Source organism: Dasypus novemcinctus, chromosome 22 (genome assembly GCF_030445035.2).
Source record: "Dasypus novemcinctus isolate mDasNov1 chromosome 22, mDasNov1.1.hap2, whole genome shotgun sequence".
NCBI lineage: Eukaryota > Metazoa > Chordata > Mammalia > Cingulata > Dasypodidae > Dasypus > Dasypus novemcinctus.
In genome coordinates this window covers 63,474,194-63,501,218 of record NC_080694.1, presented here as the reverse complement: position 1 = coordinate 63,501,218, position 27,025 = coordinate 63,474,194, and the positions used below count along the sequence as shown (strand labels likewise).

General features: G+C 41.5%; 1 protein-coding gene across 2 annotated transcripts; it reads right to left on the bottom strand.

Moving 5' to 3' along the window:
• Positions 1-5,529: 5,529 nt before the first annotated feature.
• ZKSCAN8 (zinc finger with KRAB and SCAN domains 8) lies at positions 5,530-26,745 on the bottom strand. 2 transcript variants are annotated; one of them, XM_058285372.1, is made up of 6 exons: positions 25,895-26,745; positions 16,307-16,816; positions 15,557-15,689; positions 13,162-13,241; positions 12,733-12,856; positions 5,530-12,090 (listed from the first exon to the last, which is right to left on the bottom strand). In XM_058285372.1, the coding sequence occupies exons 2-6, from the start codon at positions 16,721-16,723 to the stop codon at positions 11,129-11,131; spliced, it is 1,716 nt and encodes a 571-aa protein (XP_058141355.1). In that variant the 5' UTR covers positions 16,724-16,816; positions 25,895-26,745; the 3' UTR covers positions 5,530-11,128. The 2 variants fall into 2 exon arrangements, with proteins under 2 accessions (XP_058141355.1, XP_012386704.1); XM_012531250.4 differs by lacking the exon at positions 25,895-26,745 and adding an exon at positions 20,555-21,017.
• Positions 26,746-27,025: the final 280 nt, after the last annotated feature.

The window sequence follows — 27,025 nt, the reverse complement described above, 5'->3', positions numbered from 1 at the left end:
GGACAGGGGAAGGGGCGGAGCAAGGGGAGGCGCCGTGGCCCAGCGCACAGCCTCCCCATCTCCGAGATCGTCCGTCCCGGACCCACTCAGAACCTGAGGAAAAAGGTTACACCCCCTGCCTGACAGCAGCAGGCCCGCGAGCCGCCTAGAGAGGCCGACTTCCGCGGAACCCGCCTCGGGACGCGGGGTCCGCTCTAGGATGCGGATGTTTGTCCTCTCGGTGGTTGGCGAGCGGACGCCTTGAGCGGAGGCGTGGAGAGAGGGATTCTAATCGCTCCCAAGAAGGCCTTTCACTTTGAATCTTTTTATCTTGTGGGGCAGACAAGCTAGTCCTCCCTCACATATAAGAAAAATGAGGAGTAAATTTTCCGAGGTCAGATAACTGATAAAGCAGCAGAAATGAAATTTGAACCTAGACTGGCCAAATTCAGAGCCAACTCCTTCCACCCCCCACTCCCAGGTAAGCCACCGAATGGTCCCTCTGGGTTTAACACTTAGGGAGTGAGCCCTAAATTCATCGGCAAATTTATTACCATTCTAATAAAAATACCAACTTATCAACATTTTTATAAGTAGATAAAGTCTTTATAAATTCACGTGAAATAATCAACAAGCAAGACTGCCTGGGTAAAAGCTGAAAAAGGAGGGCAGCGAAAGGGGGCTTGTCCTAAAGGATGTTAAACTGATTGTAAAGACTCAAACAGTGTGGTACGGCAGGAGTGAGGTCAACAGACCAATGGAACAGAATAGAAAGTCCGGAAATAAATGCAAACATGCAGAAATTCAGCATATAATAAAGGCAGCGAAAAAAGATGAGTAGACTCTTCAATAAATAAATAAATAAATAAAGTAGACTCTTCAATAAATGAGTGAGTAATCATCTGGTAAAAAATCTAATGGGATTCCCCCCTCACTCTGTACACTGGGATAAATGCCAAGTAAATTATATTTGTAAATAAACGAAGCCATAAAAGTATTAAAGGAAAACATGGGAAAAGTCTTTTATAACTTCAAAGTATGGATGACTCCAAACCCGGAGCCATAAATGAAAAGATTGATAAATTTAAGCCACACATGCAAAATCAAATCTCCTGCAAAGTAAAACACACAAACAAAAATACCCTAACCAAAGTCAAAGACAGACAAAATATGGAAAACATATTTACAACTCATATCTCAGACAATGGGCAGTAAAGATGCAGCTCCTTAAAAACAAATTGTCGAAGTAGAATTGAAATGGATGCACTCCTGCTTCAGCCTCACTCTGCACATAACCCTACTCTGCTAAGAGTTCACAAAGACAGTTTTCTTGATCCCATTAACTGGAGATTTTTGTTTTTTAATGTCTCCTCAGGTCCCTTCTTTCCTGAACCTCCACAAACCACAGGTCAAAGTCTTACATTTACAACTCTCCTGTAGAGGAAAGCTTCCCTGGGATTGACGCTAGGGTGGTGTATCCTTAGGTGAGAGCTGGGGAGACTGAATCTCCCTCTGCTCTCAGAGGGCGTATTTCTTGACTGTCTGCAAGAGCCGGGACCTGGAAGAAAAATTAAACACATGAACTTATGAATCACTGTAAAAAGAAGTAATTTAACATAAGTAGAGTAGTGGTAAGGAGAGGAAGAAATAATTACAACACCTGGAGAGCACTTACAACGTGTATTTTTCATGTAATCCTCGTAACTTTAGCTAGGTGCTTTCGATGTGGGCTATGGGTGGGAGGCTCTTTGTCTCTTCAGAGATAACCTTAACCTAAATGTCTGCCCTGACTTGTGGGTGTCGAAAGGTAAGAGGCTGCAGTCCTGCTCTGGTGACCACGGTAATGACTCCAGTCCCAGGAGGCAATTTACCCATGCAAACTCTATATACATACCAGTCAGTCCAGGGAAACACTGATGGTGGTGATGCCGAAACTTAAGGGAACTTGGACTTGTGCATAAATTCAAAATCATCTAATTCTGTATCCAAGTGTGCCTAGTCTCTAGGAATCCAGCTAAGTGATATGGGCTTTGATTGTTCAGAAAGGATATAAGACTGAATGTGTATTTAAGGTTGCATGAATGTGGGCAAGATGCTAATTCAAGCTCACCTGAGGTGTAGGCTATATGTTAATTCAAAACCTACCTGGTTCTCAGGCAAAGACTTAACTAACAAAGAAAGTCGTTTTCTTTAATCAAAGCACCATTTGACTACCCACCCTGTATAAAAGGAACTTGAAAGTCTTGTTCCGGCTCAGGTTTGAAACAGAAAGCTCCTGAGTCCGGCCAGCCATCAACAAACCATTTTTCCTTCTCAAAATCATTCCTGAGTCATGGCCTTTCTATACGCAAATAATTGAACCTCTCTCAACTGCTACAACACTTTTATCATCCCCATTTTACAGATAAGGAGGTAGAGGCACAAAAAAGGTTAAGTGACTTGGCTAAAACACAGGTAGTCTGGCTACAGACTTACAGGCCTAAAAAAGAGGAAAAAGTAAGAATCCTTAGGAGACTAAAAGTGTTAAGATGATAAATACCTCTCCCTTCCCACCTATTGTCTGGATTCATCCAACTCTCACTCCAGAGCCTCCAGTTTATCCTCTCCCCTCCCCGCTCCAAGGCTGCTCCCCCTCAGGCAATGCTACAAAAGTCAGGCAGGAAAGTGGGAAGGGAAAAGGAAAGAAAAGAAGGAGTGTAAAGAGTGGAGGGTGGAGACGAATGAGGGCAGGGAAAGGGCTGGAGCAGAACAAGGCACCCTGGCCGGCTCACAGCCTCCCCTTCTCCGTGCTTCCCCTTCTCCGAGACCCTTCGTCCCGGGTCCACTCCGAACCGTCTTGTGCTCTTCAGGCAGGACAGTCAATAACTGCCCTTTGATGGGCTTCTTCGCCCCAGCCCTTGTCAACTGAGGGGACTGTCGCGGACGGTCGCCTCAAAAGGAAGATTCCTTTTGAGGGCCTTTTCTTCAGGAACACCTCTTCTGTAAATGAAACATTTTACTCAAAGAAGCGAAGGCCGCCATAGTTGTCACACTACCAAGGTTTACAGGAGAAAAGAGGGCAATGTCAATGAGGGGCTAATTTGCAAAGCAGGGCTGTCCAGTCACATCTGGGACAGCACGGCAGAGCTTCGCAGGCAGGCTGCGGCCCTGCGCCGCGGGGGTCTCCCTGCCCTGGTCTCGGGGCACTACCGGAGGTGGGCTTCGGGAGCATGCAGAGGGGAGACAGCACAGCTGTTGCTGGAAGGCGGCTCTGGCCTCTGCGTGGATCAACAAGTGACTCCCAAGCGGAAGGGCGACCACTTATCGCCAAACTGAAGAAACAGCCATTCTGCGTTTGAAAGGCAAGGCCACGGGCCCAAGAAGAGGCCCGGAAGGGCAAGCCTCGCCTAAGGGCTCCTTGCGGTGTTTCTTTTTGTTTGAGCAGGTGAGCTGAGCGTCTGGTCGTAGTGGCACCAGACGCACCGAGCCACGTTGGGGTTTAATCCCGAGGGTACAGCCCCAGCCCTGGACCCCGACAGCCTGAACCTTCCCGGGGTGGAACCCCAGCCTTCCTCCCCTGGGACCGGCCAGCGGGGACCCGAGGGGCTGCGGCTGTGCGGTGCCGTGTGTCGCCATCACCCGGGGCCGCAGCCCTCCGGGACGGAAGCTCCCCAGCGGGCGGACCTCCCCCAGCACTTCCGGGGCGGGCCGGGAGCCGGAAGTGCCCGGAGGGCGTGCCTTCGCTCGCAGCCTACCCGCGGGCCACTGCCTCCACGCGGGTCCAGCCTGGCCGCGGGCCACTGCCTCGGCGCCTCCAGCCCAGAGCAGCTTGGCACTGATTTCCTGTAGCGTCTCGGGCAGCTGGCCTTTGCTACCCGAGTTTCCCCCACGGTAGGCCCACCCTTGGATGTTGGAATTTAGAGTTTGTAGCTGGGAAAAGACACAAGTGCGAAAACGACATTATCCTTCAAATTGACCCACAGGGCTGCAGCCCTGGTCCTCATGATCGCCGAACTGAAAATCAACGCTGTATGTCCGTTTGCACTCTTGACGTTTAGGAGCCAGACACAAAGGAGGAGCTTCAGCATGGCTACCATACGGCAAAATGTCTCAGAGTACTCAGTCATTTGTTAAAGAATTTAACACAAGACACCACATTCAGGATACTTAATTAGAATGAAGCATTAAAGATCGAGGCATAAAATATGAACCCAACCCATGGCAGGGCATGAGTTAAAAAACACAGTAACAAGGGAAGCGGACTTGGCCCAGTGGTTAGGGTGTCCGTCTACCACATGGAAGGTCCGTGGTTCAAACCCCCGGCCTCCTTGACCTGCATGCAGCTGGCCCATGCGCAGTGCTGATGAGCGCAAGGAGTGCCCTGCCACGCAGGGGTGTCCCCCGCACAGGGGAGCCCCACGCGTAAGGAGTGCGCCCTGTAAGGAGAGCCGCCCAGCACGAAAGAAAGTGCAGCCTGCCGCACACACAACAAGATGATGCAACAAAAGAAACACAGATTCCCATGCCACTGACAACAACAGAAGCGGACAAAGAAGAATACACAGCCAATAGACACAGAGAACAGACAACTGGGGGGAGGGGGGGGAGGATAGGGGAGAGAAATACATAAAGAAATCTTAAAAAAACAAACAAACAAAAAAAACCCCACAGTAACAAGGGCCAGACTGGAATGAATAACCAGCCAGAAAAGAAATGCACAAAGCTCCAGGCGATCTGAATTCCACCAGTACCACTAAACGGTGACTTGGCACAAGCCACGTTGGTCTCTGGCCCTCCATACAGAGAGGAATGTGTTGGCACACTCAGTGATTTCAAAGGTCACTTCCAAATCTGGCATTCTATAGACTATGAATGCAGTTATTTCCTTAGTGTTTTACACATTTAAAATTCATTTTCCAACTGGAGTTGATTCTTTCTAAACCTGTTGAAGGAAGTACCATTCAGCTGCAAAAAGAGACTGTTCTAAACGCCCATTTTTAAACTAATTTAGGAAATCACATTTCCCTCTATGTATGTATCTGCCTTCCTAACCAGTATTAACATAGTATCTTAAAAACTTTGTAAGTGAGAATGGGCTTTACCTGGGAAACTGACAACAATCTGAATTGAAGTTTTCTTGGGGAATTGGTAATTATTCCTGTCTAAAGGATACCCAAGGGACTGCTTAAGGTCATGTGTAGTCCCCAGAGCTAAATCCTAGAAAAGTTACAGCCCCCCCACCCCCAACACACACACTCTGATGGGACAACCACAAATGTCTCCAGACATTGCCTAATTTCTCCAATTAAGGACCACTGATTTAACTTCAGATACAAAGTCAATTTTAACACAGACCTTTTAACACAGTAGTCAAGGGTTTCCTTCTATCTTTCTTAACCAAGAAATAAGTAAGTCTGGCCAAACAAATGAAAAGAGTACTTCAGCTTTTTACCCATATTCTCTTTGGCCTTACTCTTGGCTGTATTTTCTGAGCAGACAAAATACTAGGAAGAGACATATATCCTTGAAAACAACTTAAAAATTTCTTAACACCATAAATAATACACACAATAATTCAACAAGCATTTATTAAACTCCTACTTTGTGCTTAGCACTGTACTAGGCACTACAGGGCACAGAGATACAAATGTTAAAATTATTATTCCTGCCCTCAAGGAGCTTACAATTTAATTTTGGAAATAAATACAAATGGGAAACTACAATACAGAGTGCTAGAAAATAATTACAAAGCAACATATTAGTAAGTGCATGGAACACAGTTACAAACTAAAAAGATGAATGCTGAGGCAGCACAGAATAAGGGAGATCTCAGTGTGAGGTGAGGTCAACCAGGGAGAGCTCACTCAGAAGATAACAAAGGATCTAGGCTTTGAAGGGAGTAATGAAATGGGCTAGGGCCAAAGAGCAATCTAAGCAAAAGGAACAGCATGAGAAAGGCACAGAGGCAAAGGCCTGTAAGACAACAGTTGGCGCTTGAACACGATGAATCAAGGTGACTATGCTAGAGAGTAATGAGGGCGCTAAGGCAGATTAAGCATGGAGGACAAGGTAATGAGAACCTGGAACACCAATGCTGGGCCTTCTTGAGTGAGAACGAGGCATCATGAAAATGGAGTTGGAGGAGAGTTGTCTTGGAAGTGATATAGAAGACGCAAAAAAACTGGAAAGAATTATAGTAACCTGGCCTCAGATGATGTGGATCTGCATTGGGGGCAATAAGAGGACAGTAGAAATGTAAAAGATCCAGCCTCAGGAAGAACAAGGCGCAATAAATTAAGAATTAGATCAACTTACGAAGATTTGGGACATGGAGAGTGGAGGGCAGAAAAAGATTAAAAGCCTGGGATAAGAAATATGAAGAATACTGACTCTGTTTAAGGTAAAAACAAAAGAAAAGAGCAATGATGTCTATTTGAAAGGAAAATGGTGCCCAGGAAAAATGATTTCAATTTTCAAGTAACAAGTCTATTAAGTATTTGTGGAAAATTCCCACATCATGAGATAATTCACAGGGCAGGAAATACTAAGTTATTCAAATACAAAATGTAAGTGTAAACAGTCAAAATGGATGAATAGGAGTGAGAATAGAAAATAGTGAATAAAATCAGAACATGGGGATTATTTTCAGTGGGAATGAGGAGAAAAAAAGACTGAAAAAGAAAAGCCAGAAATTGGAGAAAAATTACCTGAAAGCAAAGGAGAAGGCAAATTCTTGAGATGCAGGGGGAATTAAATAGCATGAAACAGAAATGAGATAAAAAGAAAAGGTCTTAATATTTACTACTGGTGCTTCTGAGGAAATTTCAGAGGACTGCTGGGTACAAAAGTCAATAAGGAGAAGTTTGAACAGTAGATCAATGAGGAAATGGGGTCGAAAAAAGTCTTTAAAACACCAGGAATGAAAGGGGAGAAACAGAATGGTCACTGGAGATGGGCAATGAAGCTGAGGGTTTTCCGCATTTTATACTGTAGATGAACTTCACATGGTCATCCTAACTGTCCATCTGCTTGTCCTGGTGAATAGATATTTCATTTCTATCCACAATTCTATTTTCTCTTAGGTAATTTACAGAGAAATTTATCTGAATCTCTTAAGTCTTTCCATTATCTTCTCAGTTACTTTTTTAATTTTTTAGATACTGGCACAGAGCGGACCTTGTACATGGGAAGCCAGAGCTCAACCACCAAGCCACACTGGCTCCCCTGAGATGTTTTTTTTGTTCGTTTCACTTGTTTTTATTGTTTTTTTAAATGAGGCACCAGAGAACGAACCCAGGACCTCCCATGTGGGAAGCAGGCATTCAACTGCTTGAGCCACATCCCTTCCCCCCAGTTATTCTTTTATAAGCATGTTGTGTACAATTTAGCTTTCTAGTACTACTAAAACATCAAAAGTTTATTAAATTTAAAGTTGATATAATTACAACCCAAATGGCATTTTTAACCATTTTCCAGTAATTCTAACAGATTTGCACTATACTGCACATTCTTATGCAACATGATTTATGAACAGGAATATTTTTAAAACAGCTGTCCAGGTGTAAGGTGCTCACTGGAGGCAGTGTAAGCATAGGACAGTGGTTAAGAACATGGGTCTAGAATCAGACTGTATAGGTAAGAATCCCTACCCTATCACTTACCAGCTGTGTGATCTTGGTTAGCCAACTTAACTTTCTGAGTCTCAGTTTCTCATCTATAAAATGGGGTAACAATAATATCTATCACATAAAGATTGGCACACAGTAAGTGCAATAAATGTCAGCTATTATCTGAAGCTTCAGAACAAACTGCCCCATATGGGAATTAACCAACACATTCAGGCAATGCCATCTTGCTCCACGGAGAAAAATTCTGAAAACCAAGACACCTTCCCTAGTACTATATTGGAAGAGTTATGGAAGAAACACATTCAAATGCTAGGTCCTAAAACAAAAAGCTAAGGATGGGAGAAATACTGGTGAACAGTTCATTTTAGATTAGGAGTAAAAAACAAGAATCTGCAGCATACAGGAGCTTAACGCATGTATGTTCAGATAAAATGAAGTTTGAGTCATTCATACTTAGGAGCTCAAAATAAGGTCACATAGATTGATTAATGATAGTCTAATGCTAAGAGTGAGAACTAGGGACCAGGAATAGGCTACACTAATGTAAAGACAAACAAAGCCTTCTTCTATTGTCTTTTATCACTTGACCATTCCTTTTTTCTTTTTTTAAGATTTATTTTCCCCCCTTCCCCTTCTTCCACCCTGTTTTTGCTATCTCTGTTGTCTTCTCATTTTCTCTCCCCTAGGATTCACTGGGATTCGATCCTGGAGACCCCCAATTGGGAAGAGAGGCTCCCTGTCAATTATGCCACATCAGTTCCTGGTCTCTGCTGCACCTCACCCTGACTCTCCCCTTGTCTCCCTTTTGATGTGTCATCATCTTGCTGTGTGACTTAACTGCGCGGGGTACCGGCTCACCACACAGGTACTCGCATAGGCACTGGCTCCCTCCTCTTTTTCACCAGGAGGCCCCAGGGATTGAACCCAGGTCCTCCCATATGGTAGGTGGAAGCTCCATCATTTGAGCCATATCCGCTTCCCATAGCTATTTCTATAAATGTGTTCAATCACCCTTGATAGTTCTTTCAAGTCACAATCTTTTTTCATATGCACCCAAGTATAATACTAATCTTTCTGGGCATGTTCATGCTTTTCTTTTCTCTGAATTTCTGCCAGATTCTTGGTAATTCTGAAACTTAAGTAATGCATACACATTACTCTGGGTACTGATCCCTAAAGAAAGATATTAGCTGATACATTTATAGTCATTCCAATATGCTGCTCTGCAAGAAGAGCTTTTTTAAGAAGGTAATCATACTCTAAAATATGTGGGAGTAGTGTGTGTTTGTATGTGTGTGTATACTCCCTCTGACAATGTACCCATTCTATGTAATATTTGCTCAAAGGTAGCACTGGCTCCAACAGAAGTAGTATCTCAGAAGATAAGGCACAACTGGAGCAGGAGAGCAAGGATCTAGAGACAACCACTTGTTTCCAGCTTCTTGAAATTTCAAGTACAAGGGAATTAGGAATGGTAATCTGCGGGTCAAAAGCAGGGGTAAGAAAATAAAGCATTATGGAAAGGACTGTTTTGGAAAAGTTAACCAAAGAATTCAGGATGGCAAGTGACAGATGAATACCAAAGAGTTTAACAAAATAGGTACAGAAAACCTTGATGTTCATCTTAGTGGTCAAGGCAGCCCGAGTGGGATAAAGAAGGGATGTTGTAAGGAAGGGACTTATGATCCAAAAGATGGACCTCTATGACTTAAAATTTTATGAATGATTTTTAAAAATACCAATCATAAGATAATGTGGTTAGTAAGTGTGTCCCTCATGATCACAATGTGAAACTGTGTTACTTCTTTTGGAATTTTCTTCAGAACCTGTATCATATTCATTTGAGTATGCTTAATGGAATCCATTCCAATTCTGAGTTGATGTGGTTCTTGGCAATAACTAAATGTTACTGAATTCCAAGTCTAGCTTATAAGTGGGTAACCAAGTGGTCAAAAATGAGATATGATTAAAGACTAACAGAACTGGTTTTCTTGTATGGTTTATTAAATGGGAATTCTGAGAGTGCTCCAAATATGTACAGGAATGGTAGCACTACTATAATTCTCGTGCTTAAAGGACAACCCACATTTGGATGTGTAAGTTCTGATGTATTACTTTAAGCCAGTCTCATTACTTTATACATTATCCCTCAGTAAACAAAAGCCTCAAAGATGAACTACAGTGCCTGTGAAGATAAGATTAATATTGTCTTTGCTGGTAAATGGAGATTAAGGATTTCAGATGGAGGTCACCAGAATTCAGAAGAATGAGGAATTGAGAAGTGAGGTATTTGGCAGATTACCATTGTGCACATTCAAGTTATAAAAACTAATGGCAAAAAACAGAATAGAGAGTGATGAGTGAGGTGGTGAAGCCCAGGGTAATGATAACAGTGACAGGGAACCCAGACGGGTGGCTTGAGCAGGCTGAAAGGAGCCAGAGAGCACTACTGTAACGGGCCAACAGGGGTGCATGTACATTCTCTGAATGACTTTTATCATCTTCTTCAATGATCTCTGTCTCCTCTTTCTCCCATATGATGCTAGAACTAGGATAGTGCAAGGACCTATTCATACCACAGCTTACAGTGGGGAGGTGGAAGGGAGACGCAGAAGTCTCCGGAAGATACAACTATCCAAGCTCAAGAGCAGCTGCGCTGAGTCTCCACTCACCTCTTTCTCTGCATCACTCCCACAACCATCACTAATGCGTCCACTTCCTTTGCTGACACAGGTACTGGGACTGGGGGTGGTGAGGCATACAGATGCTCAGTGACTCAGTGGAGTCAGTGAAGGTGATATATGAAGAAAAATGCTGGAGTGCTGTTAAAAATATAGCATTCTGAATTTGCGTGGGAATATGGATTTCCACTGACTGTAAGGAACATTAGAATAAAATGTGCACTTAAGCATAAATAGATTAAATGTCTGTAAAAATTTTCCTATTAACTAAGATCTTAGAAAGCTAAATACAAATATAAGTTTCACATAGAGACTGCTTAGAACTCTAGAGCAGCCTCTTAGATCAAATTAGGGGTACAAGGGCACCTTCAGGGAAATGGGAGAAGGGACTCACAGAAGATGGGAAGCAGAGGAAATAGGAGAAGCCTCTCCCAAACCTATAGCTACTCACCCTAAAGATAAAGTTAAGTGCCTAGAGCCACAGACAGGCAGTTTGCTGTAATGCTACTTTTTTTAAAGGAGGTACTGGGGATTGAACCTGGGACCTTGAACACGGGAAGCAGGCACTCGAACCACTGAGCTACACCTGCTCCCCTTGGTGCTATTTTAAGTTCCTAAAGTATACCTTCGGCCCTCAGGAGCTCCATTCCATCAGGCAGGCTCTCAATACAGTCAAGCCAATCAACTGCATCAAGGCACCTGGCCCAAACTACTGAAGAGCTATTCTAACTTTGCCACCACTATTGACTGACACTAGATAAAGGTGTACTGGTGACAAACTTTCTCCCTTTGTACTATACTGAAACCAGCATGTGGTTTCTCTAATGCTGAATAATGCTTGAACTATGACTGTAGCTTTTCCTAAACACCTATGGATTCAGATTTTTCTCCACTGTGGATTCTCTGATGTCGAATGAGACTTGACCTCTGAATAAAGGCTTTCCCACACTCATTACATTGATAGGGCTTCTCCCCTGTGTGGATTCTCAGATGTTGAATGAGGCCAGTGTTCCCATTGAAAGCTTTCCCGCATTCTTTACATTTATAGGGTCTTTCTCCAGTGTGGATTCTCTGATGTTCAATAAGGCCTGACTTCTGACTGAAGGCCCTCCCACACTCAATGCATTTGTAGGGTTTTTCCCCAGTGTGGCTTCTCTGATGGCCAATAAGATGTGAGCTCCGCCTGAAGGTTTTCCCACACTCATCACACTCATAGGGCTTCTCCCCGGTGTGGATTCTCTGATGTCCAATGAGGTGTGAGCTATGACTGAACGCTTTCCCACACTCATTACATTCATAGGGTCTCTCCCCACTGTGGATTCTCTGGTGCAGAATAAGGCCTGCACTCTGACTGAAAGCCTTCCCACACTGATTGCACTGATACGGCTTCTCCCCAGTATGGATTCTCTGGTGCAGGATCAGGCCTGTGTTCTGACTGAAGGCTTTGCCACACTCCTTACAGTGATAGCGTTTTACTTTGTTGTGGATATCCTGATGGGACAGAAGGGCTGACCTGTAACTGAAGGCTTTACCACACACATTACACTGATAGGGTTTCTCCCCAGTGTGGATTCTCCAGTGTCGAACAAGGCCTGAGCTCTGAGCAAAGCTCTTCCCACATTCATCACATTTATGTCGTCTCTCTTGTGTGGGAGTTCCCCGCTGCCTCTCTAATCTGCCCAGAAGATCTCGGGTTTCTCCATGCTCGAGACCCCCGATAACATTCCCGTTGCATTTGGCAGCTGTCTCTCCATGTGGTTGGATTCCAGCCGATATTACCTGTTTTGGAGCAAATTCCCTGTTCTCATTCCTGGTCTCACCACCTGAAATAAAAATGTAATACACATGAAGCCAACATCACTTCCTATTTTTCTATGTTAGGAGAAAGGCACTGAAGACAAAGGGAAGGGAAAATCCACACCACCATGTAAAGTTTATATATGTCTCCAAGATGGTGTCCTAATATGAGCAGTATGAGCAGAGCCAAGTAGAAGGTGCCGTGAAAGCAGAGGAAGCCTAGAGTAGGGAAAAGGTCATCTCAGGAGAGGTGGAGCTGCTGAGAGGGAAGGAGTAAGATTACTAAAAGATCTAATGAGTAGACAGAACTGGGCAAATGCCTCCACAGAGTCATTAAAAAGGAGGAGGCACAATAGACCTAAGTGAGAAAAATCTATGTAAGGATCCTATGGAAACTGAGAATGGGATAAAGGTGTGAATTCAGACAATACTAGAGAGATAAAAATTTTCAACTGGCAAACAGACCAATACTCAGTCACAAGCTGTAAAGTAAGCCCTGGATTGGAGGACAAATAATTTCATTTCTACCTGAAGAAGATTCAACACGGTATCCTTCTGTTGGATCCCAAGTTCTAACTCAAGTCTTTGAGAAAGCCCATAGCTACCACACATGTAAAAAACAAACCAGACAAAAAACCTTAAATGATAATCACCAGAGCTTTCCTTACCCAGGGAGAACATGCTTCTGTAATTTTCTGGCCTGCTCTCTCTACACAGATCCCTCTGTGATGGATCAAGAAGCCACTCCTCTCGGATAAGGGACACAGCCATGTCTTCAATCTTCTCCAAAGTCTGAAACAAAGCAAGATTACCATTTAGGGACTGAGTTTGTTTCACAGGTTTGACATCAGAGAGACCCAGCGCTGGGAAAGAATTCAAGAGGAGGGAATGTATTGTGTAACGGGATCTGAGTAGCTGGCAAGAAGAGGAAAATGCCCTGGGTCTTTTGGGGTAAATCAGAGATCTTTCTTTCTCTATGCGAAAGAATCCAGGGTAACTTTCTGGGTGGATACTGCCTAGAGATGTCTTGACATGCTGCAGATGCCAAAACTAATGACAAGCAGAACTATGGGGTTTCACTGAGGAGCAGAACTCACCTGGAACCCTGCTGTGAGAAGTGCAGCTGCCATCTCCTGATCTCCAGGGTTTCCTTTCTGGGAAGGGATAGGACTCTGAGCTGTAGACATGGTTGAGAGAGGAGAAAGGAGCTATAAATGAGACAAGCATCTTGTAGTTGTGGGCACCAGCGCTAACCCATTCCTAATTGTTTGTATTTCAGCAGGTATGCATGCCAGAGACGTTGTGTATGATGCACTGACATCCTTAACCCACAAAACATCTCTACTCTGATGTCCCACCAAGCCTGAAGTTAAAGAGCAAAAGGTAAACAGGAATCCCTTTCCTGAAATCTTTACTACCACCAAAGCTACTTCTATCCTTGTGCTTGTATAAAGTATTTCTTTAGGTCCTAATCTCTCAGCAAACTGAATATGAAAACCAGTCTCTATTAAACTTCATTCCCTTTCTGAAATGCCTACCTTGGCTGCCAGCATCTGCTTCTTATACATACCAGAAAGCTTATTCCCAAAATCAACATAGATTATGGTGTCTTGGGTAACAAGCTTTAGGGCTTTAGACAAGAAATATCAACTGAAAAGGTTTCTAAGCTGCTTCTTTGGAAATATTAAAAACCCATTTATATAAAATAAACGATTATAATCTTCATAAATGAAAAAATATGAAATGCAGAGGAAGTATCAGAACAAGATGGAATATCTTGTTCTGCAAGAAAATAAGGACATTCTCAAAAAAATGATGGAAATGTCAAATGGAGAAAGAGGAGCCAGACTGAAGGGGCTTCCTCTAGCTAAATCTGAGACAGTTTAAGCAACAAAATATAGTAACAATATTTATGGAATAAACTAAGAATTTGAGTCCATATTGATTAATAAAATAAGTAAAACAGGAAGAAAGGAATGTTCTCCCTTACAATGAAAAGAAATAATAAATGCAGAAGGAATGACAGAATTAGAAAAGTCACCAGCTTTTAACAATCTTAACAATTATTTAGTTAACAGGCATCAAAGGATGCTTAAAAATAGTGTTTTGGCAACAAACGTTTGGTAAGTCTAAAGACTGTATAATACAGTAATTACGGTGGTAGATAAAAGGATTGTGGTTAATAATACAAACACAACAATGTTCTTCTATTATAATGCATTAACAATATGGTGATGTATGGGAAAAATACAACAAATGTAAAATATACTATAGTTAATATTTTTCTAGCAAAAGCAAAGAAGGTACTATATCAATGCTAAAGGTAAAAAAAAAAAAAAAGAATATGGGATTTAGTTTAATGAAATGTGAACATGATCAAGTTTTGTTTTTTTTTTCTTTTTTCATTTTCTTCATTTAACAAGGAGACCCTGGTCATGTCATCTGACCAATCTGTGTCATTTAATTTTCAGAACACTGGAATAACAACTGGGTTTGTTTTTAGGGTTAAATAAGATAAATGGGCCTGGACAAGATTTTTTAAAGTAATGCTCCCATAATTTGTTAAGCTGCCTCTTATCTGTTATTTTATTTTTCGAAGTTGTAAAAGTTAAAAGTTAAAAAGTTAAAAAAAAAAAAAGTCTGCTGAGGAACAGGATATTTACATAGGCTCAGGAGTATCTCTCCACAAATTACTAAAGGAAAACAGAAACTTTACCATGATTAACCTGACAAGAATAACCTAGCAAGAATAAGCTTAATCAAGTCACAAAAGTTGACTTCGCCAGTAACAGGACAAACTGCTACTGTGTCCCTAAGAAGAAGACAGCATCACTTCTGGTGTATTCCTGCCAAATATGTACAACCTGAATTTAAACAAGAGGAAACATCAGACAAACCCAAATTACAGACCTGTATTCTCAAAATAACTGACCTGTATTCTTCAAATGTGTCAAGATCATAAAAGACAAAAAAAAGGGTTGAGGAATTATTCTAAATTAGAGGAGATTTAAGAGACATAACAATAGCAGTATGTGATTCCAGACTGGACTCTGACTAAAAAGAACATTATTAGGACAACTGGCAAAATATGAACTGTGAGTATATATTATATTATTCTATCAATGTATTATATTAATTTTATGTTTCCTAATTGTAATGACTTTATTATGGTTATCTAAGAGAATGCTCTTATTTGAGGAGACACAGACTGAAATATTGACAAATAAAGTGGCATAATGATACCAGCAAAACCTCAAAAAAGCCTATGTTGTAAATGTAAATACAATGGGGTAAAAGAAATGTGTGAACATATAAAAATCCCCAAATTGGTTCTTGCATTTACCACTGGAACTGAGAGGCTATATTTGATGCCTAGATAAACTTGATCTTGAGACTGGTCTGTAAACACTGATTGTAGGTCACGGTTGTCCAGGAATTATTTTCTTTCCTTTCCAAATCTCCCCTCTTTACTAATGAAACCCAGTTCCTCACCTCTCTCTTGTGGCCGAGTGGCTGGAGCTGAGCTCTCTTGCGGTTGGAGCTGAGTAGTTGGAGGCTCAGGTACAGATTCTGAATGCACAACCTCCTCCCAGAGTACTCTCTGTCCATGTGCACGAGCTGGGACCTGGAAACAATGGGACAGATGGATTACAAGGGAATCCTTTTGAGAAATGTAGTGAATAGGGTAAAGAAGACGACTAGTAATAAAAGCACATCTAGAGGAATACATGCTGGGGGACAGGAAGAAGCACTCTCATTTACAAGGAATCATTCCTGCTCACTGATTTCAGTGAAGGCAAAGAGTTCTGCTGATGCTGTCCCTGCTGTATGAAGCACAAGTATCTAGTGCTTCCATGGGAGGGGAAGGAGAATGACAAACAGAAACTTAAAGCAGTGCTGTTCAGTGGAAAGAACCTTTGGTAAGGGACTAGGAGACTTGAATTTGGAGTCAGATCTACTTTTAATGCTGGGAGCTCCTGAGAAAGTAGTTTAAGCTCCCTATGCATCAGTTTCCCTTCTAGCAAAAGGAAACATCAATAAAGTTGTAGGGATGTTGCAAAACTAAAAACAAACTAACAAAAAACTACAAATAACTCATGCCACATTATAACTGCAACTATTTCCAACCTCACCTAACAGAAACCAATGCTCAGTATTTATTCTCACACTGTGGGGTCAATGTCCCTCCACCCAGCTTCCAGGATTCCCCCAGTCGCAGCATGCACACCTCCTTCTACTTACTGGTCGCCCTAGTATATCAATCTGTCTTTCCAAATCCTCCAAGAGGGTCACCACCTCCTCTCCATTCTCTAGCTGATGCTCCTTAACCAGAGTCTGGAGCTCCTCGGGCAGGATGGTCAAGAACTGCTCCAGCACCAGCAGCTCCAGGATCTGCTCCTTGGTGTTCAAATCTGGCCTCAGCCATTGATGGCAAAGTGCCCGGAGTTGGATCAGAGCTTCTCGGGGTCCTAGTGTCTCCTGGTAGCATAACTGCCTGAAGCGCAGGCGGAACAGCTCTTGGCCAGGAGGGTTATTTTCATGCAGGCTAGATTCCTGGTCCCAACAATGATCCTCCTCTACCTTGACAATTACAAGGTCCTCTTCAGGAGCCTGGTCTGGTGGGGATGAAACTGAAGGCTTTCTTGATTCTGCAGCCATTTAGGGATAGCAAAGTTCAGGAGGCTCGTTTCCACTACCTTCTTTATCTTCTTGGAGAAGAACCTTCCAAGGTCCTCTTCCCTAAGGGTATTTCTAAGAGTTTGAGAAAATGACAATAGGGTTAAGAGAAACTAAAGACCAGAGTAATTGACTAAGACATCTTAATAAGCTCCATGAACTTCATGGTTCAGCCATTTAAATGATCCCTAGACCCCTTACATCTTTAACCTTCTGTCATGCAGCCCATGCCAAACTTATCTGGGGAATAATCCCCTCTTCTGCTTTCTTTACTTGAGGATGTGAAAAACAGCTAAACAAAGTCAGGGAACCATGTAGACTAAGTTTAATTCAAATTCCATATTTAACCTCAGTTGGCCCTCGGGTACTGCTCGTGACTCCTCTTAGTTCCCTACACAAGTTGTACTGATTTGTTTGCATACAGTTCAGCGACCAACCTTCTTCTCACTCAAAAGCTGATATCAACTTCCATGTAATCTAGTTCTAGTTACACATTCTCAAGAGCTGTCCCAACACTTTTCTCTTTTCCCTTTCACATTCATTACCCTACGTGCTCCTCACCTTCCCTCCTATGTCAAGGTTAACGTTGTACTGTGGACCTTATCTCCAGCTCTAGAACTCTCTTCAGAGTAATGATCCCACATCTCCAAAGAACCTGGATGCCCTGTCAAAACCTACAATCCAGTAAATCTAATCCCACACTAGTGAACTTCCAGAATGTTAAATAAATGAAATCATACAGAATGTAGCCTTTTGAGTCTGTAATCTTTTACTTAGCAAAATACATTTGAGATTCATTAATATTTATGCATGTATCAGTAGTGTATTCTTTTTTAAAATTTTATTTTTACATTATTTATTTATCCCCACCCCCACCCCCAATGTTTTGCACTCACTGTCTGCTCTTAGCTCTCCACAGCAGTGTGTGCCAGCTTGCCTTCACTAGGAGATCCTGGAATCCAAACTGGGGCCTCCCATATGGTAGACGGGAGCCCAATCGCTTGAGCCACATCTACTTCCCAGTAGCTTATTCTTTATATGAATGTACATTTGTTTATCCATTTCCGAGGTGAGGGATATAAGTTGTGTCTAGTTTTTTGTGATCACAAATGAAGCCATCATAAACATTTACATATGAGGTTTTGTGTCAACATAAGTTTTCATTTCACTTGGGTAAATATCAAGAAGTAGAATTGCTGGGTCATATGGTAAGTATATATATCTCTATAGGAAACTGCCAAACTGTGTTCTGAAGTGCTTATATCACTTCACGTTTCACTAGCAATATACGAGAGTTACAGCTGCCCCACATCTTGACCAGCACTTAGTATCATCAGTTTAAAAAATGTGTTTTTTAAAAATTTTAAACATTCTAATAGATGTGTAGTAGTATCTCATGATGGTTTTAATTTGCATTCCTTTCCTGTCTAACAGTGTTGAGCATCTTTTCAAGTGCTTATTTTCTGTCTCTATATCTTCTTTGATGAAGTATTTCTTTAAAATTATTTAGAATTTTTTTTATGACAGAGTTTTGAGAATTCCTTACATATGCTGGATATGTCCTTTATCAAATATGTAATTTGCAAATATTTTTTTTCCCCCAGTCTTATCTGTTCATTCTCTTCAGTGTCTTTCGGAGAAGTTCTTTTTTTTTTTTTTAAGTCTAATATCAATTTTTTTTCTTTTACAGAATGTGCTTTAAATTTCCTGCCATGTTTTCTTCTAAAAGTTTTACATGTAGGTCTATGATCGATTTCGAGTTAATTTTTATATAGAGTTTAGGATACGGACATTCACTTATTTTGCCTAAGGATACCAAATTGTTCTAGCACCATTTGCTGAAAAGTTTAGGCTTTCTCCAGTGAATTGCCTTTGCATTTTTGTCAAAAATTAATTGAGCATATATTTGTGGGTCTACTTCTGGAATCTACATTTGTTCCATTATCTATATATTCTTCTGTCAACATGAGACAATCTCGATTGTTGTTACTTTTTAAGTCTTGAAATCAAGTAATGTGTGTCCTGCAACTTTGTTCTTTATTTTCAAAACTGTTTTGGCTATTTAGTTCTGTTGTTTTTTGATATAAATTTTAGAATTGACTTGTCCATTTCTAAAAAAAATTCTGGATTTGTTTTAAATCTATAGCTCAGTTTTGGGAAAAATGATATTTCAATGATAATGAGTTTTCTTTTCTATGAACACGGCATGTCTTGCCATTTATTTGTCTTTCTTTCATCAGTGCCCAAACTACCTGTTTTCCTTTAAAAGCCTTTCTTGATGGTTCCAACTAGAAATGACTTCTTCCTTTCTCTATACCTGTCACATGATTGTGCACTACTTTAATGTTACTCTTCTCATAGCTGTGTATTATTTGTTATATAGGTGTCTTGCTTTCCTAACTTAATTGCCTTATGCCCCATGAGTAGAGGTCCATATACCTTATTGATAGAACCAAAGAATGTTAGAGGGCTATATTTAAAATACCTAACATACACTGTGTCTTTATATGTAAATCAAGCATCAGGTCTTGTCCATTCCCCATCCAGATTACTCCTTTTAGTGGTTAATTTTCCATTTTTTAATCTCTTTCCTCTCTAATCTGCCAGTTTTGAGGATTACAACCAATAACTAATAGAGTACAAAGAATGTGCTACAAAATTAGCCCATCATGTACTTTCCTTTCAAATAGTTTTATGTGCACATGTCAATATTAAGTTACTAAGCACTTTTTGATAAAGACTGCTTCTTATAAACCATCCTTCCTAAAGAACACCTAGCCAAGTGTACTGATTTATGAACTTAAATAATTTTAAGGTTTCTACTGGGTCTCAAATGCTATAATCCTGTGAACTAATTAAGACACAATGCCAGCTTTTAACAATGTTATTTTTTCAATAGGTATCCAAAGCATGTTTTCTTTCTTTGGACTAATTAAGTCTAATTTCAGAATTGTTTGGGAACTGCAAACAAACCAAGACAAGACAGATACTTTCCAGCCATTAAAGATCAAGAAAAGGTAGGTGAAACAAAAACCGTGCTTTGTAGGTATCTCAAATTGCCTTAGCTGAATATTTTAACATGTACCACAACAGAAATTCAGAGCATGCATGCAATTGCTAAAACAAAGACTGCTGCATAAATATACCTAACGGATCTAATTAAACAACTGAAATATGGATTGCTTTTAAAAGTGGTGGTGATGGCAGTTTTAATGTAGCCTGACCAAAATCGTTCATGACTGAATTGAGTTTTGGAAATGGAGGTCCTTCCAAAGATTTCCCAAGTGTTTGCTTTAGTTTTATTAAATAAGTAAGGTATTCTAAATAAGGGTGGATTCTATACTATCCAGAAATTGTCAAAAATGGTTTTTGTACAATTATCCAGTCAACATTTTTAACCCCTCAAAGAAGTTAACATAAGTGGAAAAGTTTCTGTTGGTAAAAAGCAAACTATGAGAATCTTGTGACTGAAACGCAAAAAACTGCTAAGTGGAAACAATTCAGACCGTGGAAATATTTGGATAACAAGCTAACCGTGAGGGGCCTTTTCGGTTTTAAGACTAAATAATCTACTTCAAAATGATACCACAAAACGATTAGCGATGAAGAACGCGAACCCCCAGAACAAGTTCTCAGTAGAAGGTTTGGGCACGCTGGTCCAGCTTGCGCCGGCCACCAAGACCGTGCCGGGCGTGCGAGTCACCCCGGGACGCCGAGCCCCGCACAGGCCCCCTCGGGCCTGTCCGCAGCTGCGGCCTGGTCAGGGCACAAAGCGCCTCCCTTCCTCCGGCCTGGCGCCCGAACCGTACTCACCGAGTCTCAGAGGCGGCCAGGGATGGGAAGGGAGGCCGCAGAGGGTGGACGGACCCAGAGAACGGGCGGGCGCTAAGGGAGGAGAGCCCTATTCGACACCGGGCCCTCCAGCCGCTAACTCCCAAACCCGCGGAGGAACAGCCCCCGCCGACACGCATCTAGCCCTAAGGCACTTCCGGGAGCTCTCTAGGAATCCTGGAGGTTTGGAAGCTCTATGGTCGGCCTGCCCAGGGGACCGGGCACCTCGGGTCTCCGCTGCGCCTTTGCGTTGCAAGTTGCGCGGCCCCTCGGGATCGTCACCTCCGCCCTGCGCCCCGGCCCGCTGGCTGAGGTCACGGTCCCCCGGGGACAGAGCCACTGGCGTCCGGAGGTAGAGGCTAAGAGCCCGAGGAAGCGAGGACAGCGACGCAGGGCGCGCTTCATCTGTCTCTACGATGCTAATCAACTGGGCTCGCGCTTGGCCCTGTTAGATACCCCCGCGCCTTACTAGTCTCTTCCTGAATATACTTAGTCCTCCCATGGGCTGCACATTTGAGCAATTCTTGCCAGACATAATTCAGTTATTTTTTTTTAAATCCCTGTGGCACTAAAGTAATAATACACGTTATACTATTAAGTTTTTTTAAATGAATTATAATTGAATAAATTTTTTGAAACTTCACACATTCCCCACGCTTTCCTATCCTAATGAATCGCAATCTCTTACAAAATCTGCTTTGCGGTTTATGTTTTTAAAGGTTAAATCCCTGACGTAAGTTTCAAGAGGTGACCCTAGTTTTAATAATAGTTTGAAAAAAAAAAATCTATGTTCATTTTTTATATACCTGTTGTATTAAAGCTTTTAACTTTTCAGACTAAATAGGATTTTGGGGTGGTGGGGTAGGGGGAAGTGTCTTTTATTTTGGTTGTTTTGGTCTCACATTTTTTCCCTTCAAACCTTTCCTGACTACTCATTTATTCTAAATTTTCAGATGCACCTCCCAGTTCCACCTTAAGTTCTCCCTTTTATCTGCTCCTGCTAGTAGCCACCACCAATGTTTCCATCCTTTCTTCCTGAACCCCAAAATATCTCACCCGACCACCAAAACCAAACCTTAGTATTTTTTAACGGATTTTATCATCTAATTATCACAGTTAAACAAGTAGATAACAATAAACACCAAGAAGTTACAGTGCTTCTGGCATCCTTCAAAGCACTTATTTTTGTTCTTTATTTCATAGTTCTTGCCTCCCAGCTGAGATGGTTATTGGAAACAGGAAAGCTCCATTTTCAGTTTCTTCTTTTATGTTTAAAAAGTTTTGTTTTGTTTTTAATCCAAAGTTGTACACACAGGTACTTTAAAAGAAGTCATGTCATGACCTAGGTAAAGATTTCTAAAACTGTATAACACAAAAGGCACTAATGATAAGACACAAAATTGATAAAATCGACTTCATTGAAATTTCAATTTTCTGCTCAATTAAAAGAACCATTAGGAAAGTGAAAACAGAAGTCAGAGACTGGAAAATATATATGTGATATTTGCAACGTACATATCAAATGAAGAAGTGGTATCCAGAACATATAAAGGAACTTTCACATCATTAGACAGACAACCCAAGATAAATCGGCAAAAGACTTGAATGCACACTTAACAAAAGGAGATATAGGAATGGCCAATAAGTAGTAAAAAACATACTCTAAATCATGATCAAGGAACTGCAAAATTAAAACCACAATGAGTTACCATTACCCATTAGATTGGCTAAAATTAAAATAAAAGACTGACAATACTAAGTGCCAGTGAGGATTTAAAGTAAATGAAACTCTCAATGCTTGTAGAAATGTAAAATTTTATAACCAGTTTGGAAAACTAGCATTTTCTAATTAAGTTAAATAAATACCTACACCATGACCCAGCAATCTCATTTGTAAGTATTTACCTAAGAGATAATGAAAACCTAAGTCCACACAAAGAATGTTTACAGCAGCTTTCCTCACAATAGCCCAAAGCTGGAAAAACCTAAATATTCATCAACAAGAAAATATAAATCAAATAGTGATATATTCAAACAATGGAATACTAAGAAAAAGGAGCTACTGATAAATGAACAACACAGATGAATCTCAAAAATATGTTGAGTGAATGTAGTCTTATATGAACAGATGTTCAAGAACAAGTACAATTAATCAATGGTTATAGAAATCAGAAGTGTTTACCCTTGATCGCAGTTGTGGTTACATGGTTACAAACGTGTAAGTAAAACTTCACTGAGCTAGGGGAGCAGATTTGGCTCAACTGATAAAGCCTCTGCCTACCACATGGGAGTTCAGGGTTCATACCTCAGGGCCTCCTGACCTGTGTGGTGATGCACACAAGGAGTGCCCGGCCACGCAGGGGTGTCCCCCGCATAGGGGAGCCCCATGCACAAGGAGCAGCCCTGTGCGAAAAAAGCACAGGCTGCCCAGGAGTGGCACCGCACACGCGGAGAGCTGATGCAGCAGTATGATACAACAAAAGGAGACACAGATTACCGGTGCCGCTGACAAGAACACAAGCAGACACAGAGGAACACAAGCGAATGGACTCAGAGAGCAAACAATGGGGGTGGGGAGGGTGGGGGGAGGGGAGGGGAGAAAAATAAAAAATAAATCTTTAAAAAAAATTCACTGAGCTATATACCTAAGATTTGTGCATTTTACAAATAAATATAAATTTAAAAATAAGAGTACTCTTAGGTTTCTAGTAAAAAACACCAGGTTTCACTCATTTTAAATCTTTCCTTTTACTTTTGTTTTATTCTGTATTTCTACATAACGTGCTAATACTGTTATTTCTTGATTTTCCACAAATTATCTACTGACTTTCTACCATAGAAAATAAGAATTTAACCATCTTAGATCACTAATAATTAGCTATAACAGATAACTTCCTAGAGTTATTAGGTCCAACAACAATAGAAGCCCAACTAAAGTAAAAAAAGGTTAGACTCTGGTTACTTGGCTTTCCCTGTTTTATCAGCAGGGGATATGTTTCTAGTAAGACCTAGTATTCTCGAAGCCTAAGCCTCACAGGTGTTCCCAAATTCTCCTTAATTGTTCTGCATTTGGCTTCAGAAGAACACTTCACATAGAGTATATGGTGCAGCACAGTAGCTCTCAAATATTTTGGTTTTGTGACTTATTTTACACTCTTAAAAATTACTGAGGGCCCCAAAGAGCTTTTGTTTATGTGGGTCAATGTAGTGATAAATGCTTAATTAAAAATTAAAACTTCAAAATGTAAAAAATATTTATTCTTTAAAAGAGCAAGCCCATTATGTATCACCTTCAATAGCATTTTATGGGACTTAACTATAGATTTTCCAAAACAAAAGCAATTTAATGAGAGAAGTGGAATTATTTTACATTTTTATATCTACGTCCACTGCCTCCTAAGAACCTACTGGAATAAACCTATCTTTATAGGTTTATAAGAACCTACTGGAATAAACCTATCTTTATAGGTTTATAAGTATATAGGTATATATCTATTTGTATATATATAAATATATATGTATCATCCTTTCAATACATTGTTGGGGTCTTTTTAATATTTGGCTTAGAGTTTATGGAACTATGTTCATGAGTGAGATGGTCTGTAGATTTTCTCTCTCACACTGTTCATGTTAGATTTGGAATAAAAAATATATTAGCCTCAAAAAATGGGTGGGATGTACCTCATCTTTATTATCTGAAAAGATTTATATTATATAATAGAAATGATTTATTTCTCTAATGTTTATTCCTTCTTCACTGAAACTATATGGACCTGGAGTTTTCTCCTTCTTAAATTCATGCAAACACACTTGGTTTTTATTAATAACATCACCTATTTCCAAGTGATGGAGGCTTGAGAGCCTTCTTGACTTAACCTGATGAAATATGGATATAAAGAAAAAATTAACGGGGACAGCAGTTTTCTCTTTTGAAATGTTTTTCTTCTACATCAATAAAACCACCATCCTCAATTCTAGTCCATCTTGGCTCATCTCCTACGAAAGCAAATTTAAACTTCTTTGCTTGCCTTTTATTTTTAATTATATTTTAAAAAATTAACATAGTAAATCTGACCAAAATTAAAACCTAGGAGTATGAAAACTAGAAAAACCAACATCTCTTCTACCTTCAAATGCTACTACCTAGAGTATTGGGAGACAGTTCTCCAAGAGTCTTTGGTGTTTCTCCAAGTTTTGTGACTGATTTTCTTTCAGATCTTTTCAAAGATGTATCTCCTTCTGGGGCAGATCTGTTTCCTGACTAGGATAATAAAGACAAGAATGCTTCACTCTGGGACAAGGTGGGCAAAGACTGGGTTTTCCTCAGTTTAGGTCCCTAAGCTGGGATGCAGAACCACTATGTGAGCAGTATCCACCTGGGCTCTTCCATATCACCCCTGTGTGTTTTGAGGGCAAGGGGAACAGAAGCTCATGATGGCTGATTTCATGTCCTTTGTCTCTGACCCAGGAATCTAGTGTCCTCTGTCAGTATCCAATAAACTGTGGCAGATTAACTTGTTAACTTTCAAGTAGGTAAAATCTCCACAGCTCTTGACAGAGAGGTAATTATACACCGTTGGAGTGTATCCTTTTCCTTTACATGTACAAATACCGCACATAATTACCTTATCTAACTACAGAGTTTTCTTCCACGAAAAATGGAATTTATATTGTTCTATCACTCTTTTTTCATTGATAATTTATCATTTTAATAGCTGAAGAGTATTCCATAATAGGATATGCCATAATGTAATTAGTCCCTTATTGACACTTAGATTTTTTTTCCCTAGTATTATCAATCTTGCCTGCCTTTTACTGCCCTCCAAAATGCTACTTTCACTCCAAAAATCAGGTGTAGATTCCCAGTACTATTCACAGACTCATCTCATTGTTTCCTGCTTTATCTAAAGACTGGTCTATTATTCTAATAATAGGTCTCTCCTCAAGATTGCATCATTCTATCTAGTACTCACCAGATTTTCATTTATTTTACTTTCTATTATCACCTTTATTCTTTAAATAGATTAAAAGCTTCCTCAGCGTAGGCGTCCAATATTTGTTCTGAGACCTTCCTCTTACTTCCAATACCTGGTGGCTCTTTAAGCATGCAGCAGTATCTCCATACATTTCTGACAGGAAAAGTGGTTTATTTGGACTTGTCCTGTCAAGTAGGTAAATTTAATCCATCCGATTCCCTTCCTTTTTCTGTTCTAGTCTTAATTCCTTCTCCCTAGATTAACTTCAGTCATCCAAATAAGTACTTACCAAGAACCTACCATGTGCCAGGCGCCAAGTTAGGGAAAAGTTCTAGAGTGAACTTACCCTGACTGTCCATCTTTTACATTCTTCATGGTTTCTCCCTTACCCAGGCCCTGCACTTTACTTTTCTTCACCAGTCCTCTCACACGGGCTCGAGAAAAGCGTCAGGCAAGTGGTGAATTAGTCCCACTTGGCCTGATATGGACGAGAGATATCAGGCACGAGGGAAAGGGGAAAGGAGAGAAATGATCGAAGGCTAAATTTTTACATGCACTCTCACTCTTAATTGTCACAATCACTCTATGAAATATACACTACGTTATTATTCTCATTTACACAAACGAGGAGAACGAGGCTTGGAGAGGTTAAGAATTTGCCCTAAGTCCCAGACCTAGCTAAAGAACGGCGGACCCAGAATTTGAACCCTAGTTTAAAGGATTCTAGCGTCGGTACTCTTCACCCATTTCGTGCTGGTCCTCAATTTCCATAAGGATCAGAAATACAAACTGGGGCCACTGTTGGTCTTCCTTAGTTCACACGGCCCTGGCATCCCAGGGAACAGCAAGCATCTTCGGTGATTCCAGCGTCCTTTGAGCCTCGGAAACGCTGACCCCGAAACGAGAATGGAGGAACGCCCCGGGCGCCCCCTAGTCTGACCCAAATCCGAAGGTCCCTGGTCTGCCTCTCCCGGGCGAAGGAGGCACTTGCCAGCCGGGCTGGCCTAAAGCACAGGACCCTCCTCTCCCGTTAGCGGTGACTGGGATCGCTGCTAAGGCGCAGCCCTGCTACACCGCTCCTCTTCCTGGAGGCCCCACGGCTTCGGCCCCCTCAGTGCCGCGGCCGCAGGAACCCGAGCTCCGCGAAGCTCGGGGATGGGTAGGGAAGCTACGCCAAGAGCCCGAACCGGAAGCTGTGGCCGCCTCAGAAGCCCGCTCCGAGAGCCACTTCCGGGGTCTCTCACGGGACTCGCGGAGGTTTCACAAGCCAGTGGTCGTTCGACTTAGCCAGAAGCAGCTGGCTTCCGCCAGGCCTGTCAGAACCGGCTCACCGACAGTGCGTTCTCGGATTCCCCTCAACGAGCCCCCTCTTTCTCCACTTCGAAGGTCCTGGGTCTCTTCTCACCGCGGAACGTCAGTGTTTAGGGAGCGAGGAAAGGTCGGGCCCGTTTGTCCGCCCTCTCGCGACGTCTAGAGT

Bases quoted from the DNA above. Each gene is read 5' to 3' on its own strand.
- ZKSCAN8 (XM_058285372.1), bottom strand. From the start codon at position 16,723: ATGGCTGCAGAATCAAGAAAGCCTTCAGTTTCATCCCCACCAGACCAG. The intron at 15,690-16,306 runs GTAAGTAGAAGG...CATTGTTTCCAG, and splicing joins TTGATATACTAGGGCGACCA to GTCCCAGCTCGTGCACATGG. The intron at 12,091-12,732 runs GTAAGGAAAGCT...TTTTTATTTCAG, and splicing joins CAGAAGCATGTTCTCCCTGG to GTGGTGAGACCAGGAATGAG.